Raw genomic sequence first — 6,963 nt, forward strand, 5'->3', positions numbered from 1 at the left:
TGTCGCGGGACACTCTCCAGTATAGCTCAATGGATCGCTGAGGTGCGCAAACCGTCACACCACGGTAAGGTCCAGTCTCTTCGTGACGGTGCAGATGAGTGTATAAAATATTAATCATAGTTTGGGTGTCCAACTCCAAACCAGTGATCCTCATTTGGGGCGATATCGCACCTCAGTGGTGCTTTTGAACTTGAAGGGGACTGATATCACACGAATGAGAGATAGATGGTTTTAAGCGCCCAGGCGCAGAGTAGTGACGCTCAGCGGAGTAATAAGTGACAATGAAGCGTACACCAGATTATGCATCACACGAGTAATTTGTTCCAGGACGCCATCCAGTTAAGTATACCGCAAGTGTTTGCACGAATTCTCTGAGTGCTATTATCCGCTCGCTATCGATTGGGAAGCTTTCGTTCAACATGGGACCTACATTGCATAGGGAGAAACTCATGCGTGTTATGAGGATACACCATTCCCACTACGCTGGTCGTTGGGAGGAGTCAGTGAAGATAACAAGCGACTGTCTTTTCTGTCAAATATACCTCTCATTTAATGATCTTGGCACGCGATTAACCTACCAAGCGATCCAGAACTTGTTCACACCTCCTGGAGAGAGCGACCAACTCGAATGTAGCATCACGAAAATCTGATATCAGCAGTAACCCAGTGATGAGCTCTACGAGTTCGGCGATTTAGGTCAACGTCGCATCAAATATCGCCCTCATTGTTATAGCAAAATCCTAATACACGGTTCGTGAGTAGAGAAAATTTAACACGTCTATGTGATTGTGTGAGTTAGTTTTTTTATGCATTGCAAGCAGGGTACATGGGTGAAATAGGCTATTCGTTGTTCTTTGTTCATTATTGCTTCCGATTTCATCCAGATTTCCTCAGTTATATGACGCGTCTCTACATTCAGCAGACATGCAATGGGGATTAGTTCCGCTAAGAGCTAAACTCCATCCCACTGTGATGCGGACTAGTTAAATTAATCGTGCAAATGCAAGGGAAAGGTTGTTCAAAAGAGTGTGATTTGAAGGCATAGTAAACATACACCACAAACATCCTGGCTTCTTATTACTGGGATAAAACTTTCATCAGACGGAAAATGGTAGAATGCCATCAGCCTCATAGCCGCAGTGCTAGCATTTGAGTACTATCGTGCGCTCTAAAAGCTAGCATTTGAGTACTATCGTGCGCTCTATAAAACCCCAGCCATCGCTCTTGGTTGACGAGCCCTCCATTCAGACCACCTTGAAGCATATCCTGGTACCCTTGTCTCACATATTTTTAATGTGACCCAAATCTGTTTCATACACCAAGGATAAATATCAGTTTCTGAACTCCATTTGAGCTGAAAAATGACGTGCACGGCATTAGGTACGTCATTGTCGCAGATCTTCGAAGATTTCCTCCAGCATCTAGTGGCAGGGAAAATCATCGCAAACCATGCCTAGCTCATCGATGCCTTGTGGCAGGAAACCTATCAACAGCTCTCGCACCCGCTACTTACATAAGATCTCACCCAACTTCCCTCATCAACATTTGAGATGCAGATTACAAACAATAGAACATATATGTCATATCATTCCGTTTATCTGTATACATACACACACCAATATCCTTTGGTCATTGTAAAGCAAAATGCTTTTTAGACCAATATAACCTTGATTTACCTTGATTTACAGCAATGATCCTATACAAACCTCTTTTGACAGTGAAGCCGTCAGTGACCGATACTGTACCAGCAATGTGCAGATTCTTCCTTTTACTGCTAGCCGTAACGGCGTATGCTCGTGTGCTTCCACGTGTCCGATCTTTGGTTTGAACACTTTATTTAGTCGACCCAAATGACCATACTGCCCTCGGTCCCTAACTTGAAAGCCTTTAAAATGCACATCATTCTCAGTCGATTATTGCCTATCAAGTTCGTTGTCTCATACATGACTTGTAATTTCTTCAATGTGGAATTTTTCGTAGAGAAAACAGGCCAATGCTGTCAAACGCACGGCCATGTCAAATTCAGCAGCGAGTCGCAGCAGCAATGAACGCAGCATTGTCAGTGAATCTCCCTAGACCCAAACGACCACTTTTTTCTAGTTTGATCTCGTTCAAGGTACAATTCCAATACCTTTCCGTGCATGGAGTGTCACTGTCTAAACTTGCATTCTAAACTTGTACCCAGTAACCGGCTGCCACGTCAGACACCGCCGCAACAGTATCCCACTCTTGCTGACTTTCAAGTTCCTGAGGGTGTCGGTTGTAAAGGCCACGGTGGATCACCTCACGAAGTTCGTGGTGTAAGTAATTTATTAAGGTTCCTCCAGTCTAGTCCTCATATTAGTCTGTCTGATGGACCCAGGGGTACGGAACCAGCCAATTAAGTTCCAGTTGCGATTTTGATGCATTGGTTCACTTGACATCGCAACCATGACTGAAAATCCACAGAGCTTCTTGCATCGTCCATTGCTAGCTCTTCGGAAAGTATCTCCATGGGTCTGTGCTGCACAGAGTGTGTTGGTTGGCCTGACTTTCCCAACATAGTTTTGACAAACCTGAGAGGATGCGGTCAACGATCAGGGACGCAGTGTCTTCAAACCTACTCATTTTGAGTGCTGTGTCTAGCGCAGAACGACATCCATCCCCGTTCGAGCAGGATAATGGTGCGGTTTCAGACTCAAACACCTAGACCATATCGACCAGAGCATGTTCTGCTTGAAAACCCTCACCAAGACTCACTGATAGTTTGGTGTCTCACCTCAGTTTGACGTCTGTTAGTTGAGTAAGCCATGGGTTTGCTCAGCATTACTGCATTAGAGAGGGACTGCTTCAAGACTTCTCACCTTCGTAAAATCTCTGCCTGTTTTGAACCGCATACTTAGGGACGTCACCCATAGATCACGCACTCTTTCTGTTAACTGTTTCTCACCGTCCATTTAGAAAGTATCAAATAGTGAAGTATCTCCTTTAAGTATGCAAGCGATAACCAAGTAAACGAACATTCTGTGGAAGTGAAATGAACTATGACCTAATACTATCAAAAGGTAACAAGTCGTGCACTTAAAATCACACCGAAAAACTGGACCAAGTGACTTACATGAGACAGGCCGTGAAGATCGTAGCTGCTTCAGTTGTATTTCAAACACTTTGGCCAGGCTCGCATTCAAATCCCAATTACCCTTTGCATTTTGCAGTCCAGCAAGTGGTAACCATGAAGGAGTGGATGAAGTAGATCCGGAGAATGATTCGAAAGAATCGTTCCGAGTAACCCTAGAGGGCCCTTGGATGAATAAAGCCAGTTAATCAAATTCATCAAGTGGAACGGAATGTGAATTAAGAGAGCTTATGAAACAAGTAATGTTGAATGCACAAAAGGATAGGAGATAGATAAGAGTCTACAGAGGCAAGGGTGAGAAAACCAATAAAAGTCCACTGTCGTCGGTCAGTAAGACATCGTTCAGACCCAACAAACTGGGTTGTGCAGCTGAAACTGAGATTCTACGGTCCCAGTTAAACAACTTTCGGAAATCGATAGTAACCACTGTAGTTATGTGTAAATAGTTGTGGGATTTTCAGGGTTGAAGGCCGAATAACGAAGAGCCTAAGGTTTGACAGAGCAATAATGGATCACAAATGCCCTGGAAGAGGAAAAGGGTTTTGCAACGTTGAACAGTCGCACCTTTCTCCGGATAGTCCCATCAATTGGCCCGTTACGATCCTCTAGGACGATGAGACTTCGCCCCGTTCACAGAAACGTTATCCCGAACGAAGGGCTGGGTACTGAAGAACATTTCAGCCGAACCGCGTCAACTCAACCTCCGGAAGGAGGGTGGGATGTCGACATCAGTCCACCATTGACATTCACCATAGAAGTGCAGCGAGTGATCTCTGCTCCCGCGCAGCAAAGCACCTGCACCAGACGTTTTGACCCTGCGCTGTTCAAAGAAGCTTCTGACCATCCTGAAGACTCATCATCATCATCATCATTGTCAGCTGTAAGAACCGCGTACTGGTCGTACACTGGTTGTAGCTGCCACAGTTTCGTTCACCGATGATTGGGGGGGTAGGTAGCTGCGCATTGCACGCGCGAGCTGGTAAATTGGTGCATAAATCCAGCACTGTCAGTGGGCTGTCAAGTGAGGGGGTTGGAAAAGGAGGGTCTTTTTTAATTTTTCTGTATGGGTTGAAGCATCATGAGGATCCGCACACCGCAGGAACTTACAAATATTTATCAGCAATCGGGAAGACATCACCATTATCCATGTGAAGTGGCAACCAAACTGGCAGCAAAACTGTCGATCTAACGGAGTAGCTTGGTTTTCAACTACCAAACTAATACACCAATCTTCCCTTCGACTTCAAAGGGAAACTCCACAATAAAGCTGAAGTGTCTGATCACTAGTGCTACTCAAGTCGTCATATTCGCTCAGTGTAGGACAGGTGGATGTGAAAAATGACATCTTGGTTAATGCACTACCGCATGTATTCATATTTTTTCAAGCGTTGTTTTGTTGAAAAGATTCTGTCCATGGGTTGATAATCTTGGAACGAGCGTCCTGTTCGCCTGCTCCTGCACAAGCTTGAAAATTCCCTAGCATTCCAACGCATGCCTATGAATAGCGAAGCTCAGTTAACGTCACATTATTTTGATGACAGACACTGGCTACTTCATACAAGAAAACCGCTTTGTATTAGGCTGTAATCTCAATGTGCAGAGAGGATGCACAAAATATCACTCTCGTGATTGGTCACTTGTCACTGGTTATCTTTAGCAACCAGAAAAACGTCGCTAATGTTACTGTGTGGATTGGTATTAAACTGAGTTATTCCAAAGTGGACGATTTACATGAGCTGTAAGTTATCACAGAAAGCTGAGTTTACCAATCTCCATCGCCTGATTAAAGCCCTCATTAGTTAACCCTGAAACCTCTGTAGTAATTTCCGAACATAGCCTATTGAGATGGTCCGTCTATAAGAAAAAAAATGCTGGATAGCGGCTCAAAGTGTCAAAAAAGGAAGTCTCTGTTCAAGCCTATTCTAATATGTTAAAGTCGATGTTAAGCTTTCTCATCCGACTCAGAGGTTTAAGAGCATATGGTCAAAGCCACTCATTCAGGACCATTGTTGAGTCAGCAGTGGTTCTTTATAACATACCACCATGATGATTCTTTAGTTGACTCAAGCTATCCACTGTGAGTCCGATCAACTCAGCATAGTGGCATTAGTCTTCCTTTTGAATACATTACACGTTTTTAATTCCCCGAGGGTGTACACAGTCAGGTTGAGGATTTTTCAGACACATTCTTTTACGTCTGACGCATCCTATCGTCCTCTCCTGAGGTAGAGAAACAAGCTTGTGGCGAAACTGAAAGTGTCATACTTTACAAGTCTTATGCTGACGACATTCTAGATCTTGGCCTCAACAAACATTTGAGTTTAATTTCGACTCCATCGGGTGACGTCCGGCTACATATTCAAGTCTATCAGGAATGTCATGAAATAGTTTGAACTCCGAGGATGAAGGTGCCTGAATAATCATGGTAAACAAGTTCGAGGTGGCTAATTGTTAAACATTTGAAGTGGGTTGGTTCAACCAGTGTTTCACAAATCCATGGAAATTTACTATTTTGACAAGCTACATAAGATGGTGGAATTCGAAGGAGAAACCATAGTGGTGAACGACTGCTCCCATTTATCCATTCCGGTTCATAGTTTCAAAACTTGCAAGAGTGCCTTTGCTGACACCCAAGCAAGGTTTTAAGACGTGGAAATAAATTATTCAAAGATGAACTATAGTCTCACTCTTACTATTATATCAATTTAACTACGGCTGCGAAAGTTCGCGAAGTTGAGAACAGTGAGGAGGTGTTCAGCAAACAGATGATCCGTTAGGCTGGCCTAATTCTTGTGTTATTTAGCAGCCGGAACACATACAGAGCAGTGACCAAATAAGGACCTTGCAACCTCAGCTCAAGCCAGGAACAGAACATATGGAACCTACCTCAGAAATCGGTGAACAGCATAGTGTAACCAGAACCAAATTTTGGCGCAGATTCCTGTGCATTTCTCACTGTTTGGTATGAGGATATAACACGAAAGTAGACCCCTAAAATGAGACGAATAAGAGATAAATGTTGAGGTATTTCATGGTGGGGTTAAAGAGACCATCCAAATATGAATAAATAATGGAACGTTCCCTTCAGAACACTGAGAATTACTGACGTAATAGCTCTAATGCTACACCGCGATCTTATAGACAACAATGGGAACACACGACGTAACGGATAAGAACTTAAATTTGAAAACCAAGTTGAACACACAATGGGATGATCAATTTCGACAACAGTCACCATTTTCACCCACCGAACTGGCCCAAAATCATAAACTCTGGTCACCTGGATTTTTTGTCATAATCAGGATCAGCATATGTTCGGATTAGGAATCCATGACAGCTACTTGCACACATTCGTCCGCGGACAATCACTCAAAATTGAGTAAGTAAAGGGACCAGGAGAAACCACGGGGCCCATAACATCGCATATGATTGTTTCACCCAGAATGTTGCCTACTGAAACAAAAATATGCATGTGGGTCAGACACTTGCAGAATATCTGTGGGAATGTTCAACCTCCGGTCCCCTATCTCAGAGCCACCCCATGGATAAGGTGGCTGAATTTGTTTCTTCAAATGATCTACCGCTTGGCGAACTACACCCACTTGCATACTAATTTGGTTTTGACGGCAGACTCACCAGGAACCCAGATGAATCCCTCGTTTATGATGTATCTAAGCAGTGAATGTGCTGCACCAGGCCGCCTCGTGTTTCACTTGAAGGCCCTATGAGTAGTGTGTCACGTATATACAATGTGTTGCGATATCTCGATTATCCTGGCAACTAAAACGTTAGTCGGTCCGGTGCAGCACATTCAGTGCTTAAATACATCATAAACAAGAGTCAGCTGA

At 43.7% G+C, this 6,963-nt stretch overlaps 1 protein-coding gene across 1 annotated transcript in view; it reads right to left on the reverse strand.

Annotated features, from left to right (window-relative positions):
• T265_15139 (hypothetical protein) overlaps positions 1-3,278 on the reverse strand; it is a gene marked incomplete at both ends in the record, with an annotated part of 6,357 nt that extends 3,079 nt beyond the window's left edge. The window contains one exon of the mRNA XM_009176744.1: positions 3,098-3,278. Coding sequence (XP_009175008.1) covers positions 3,098-3,278 — 181 coding nt within the window. The remainder of the gene's footprint in view (positions 1-3,097) is intronic.
• Positions 3,279-6,963: the final 3,685 nt, after the last annotated feature.

Source organism: Opisthorchis viverrini, assembly GCF_000715545.1.
Source record: "Opisthorchis viverrini unplaced genomic scaffold opera_v5_366, whole genome shotgun sequence".
Classification (NCBI taxonomy): Eukaryota; Metazoa; Platyhelminthes; class Trematoda; order Opisthorchiida; family Opisthorchiidae; genus Opisthorchis; species Opisthorchis viverrini.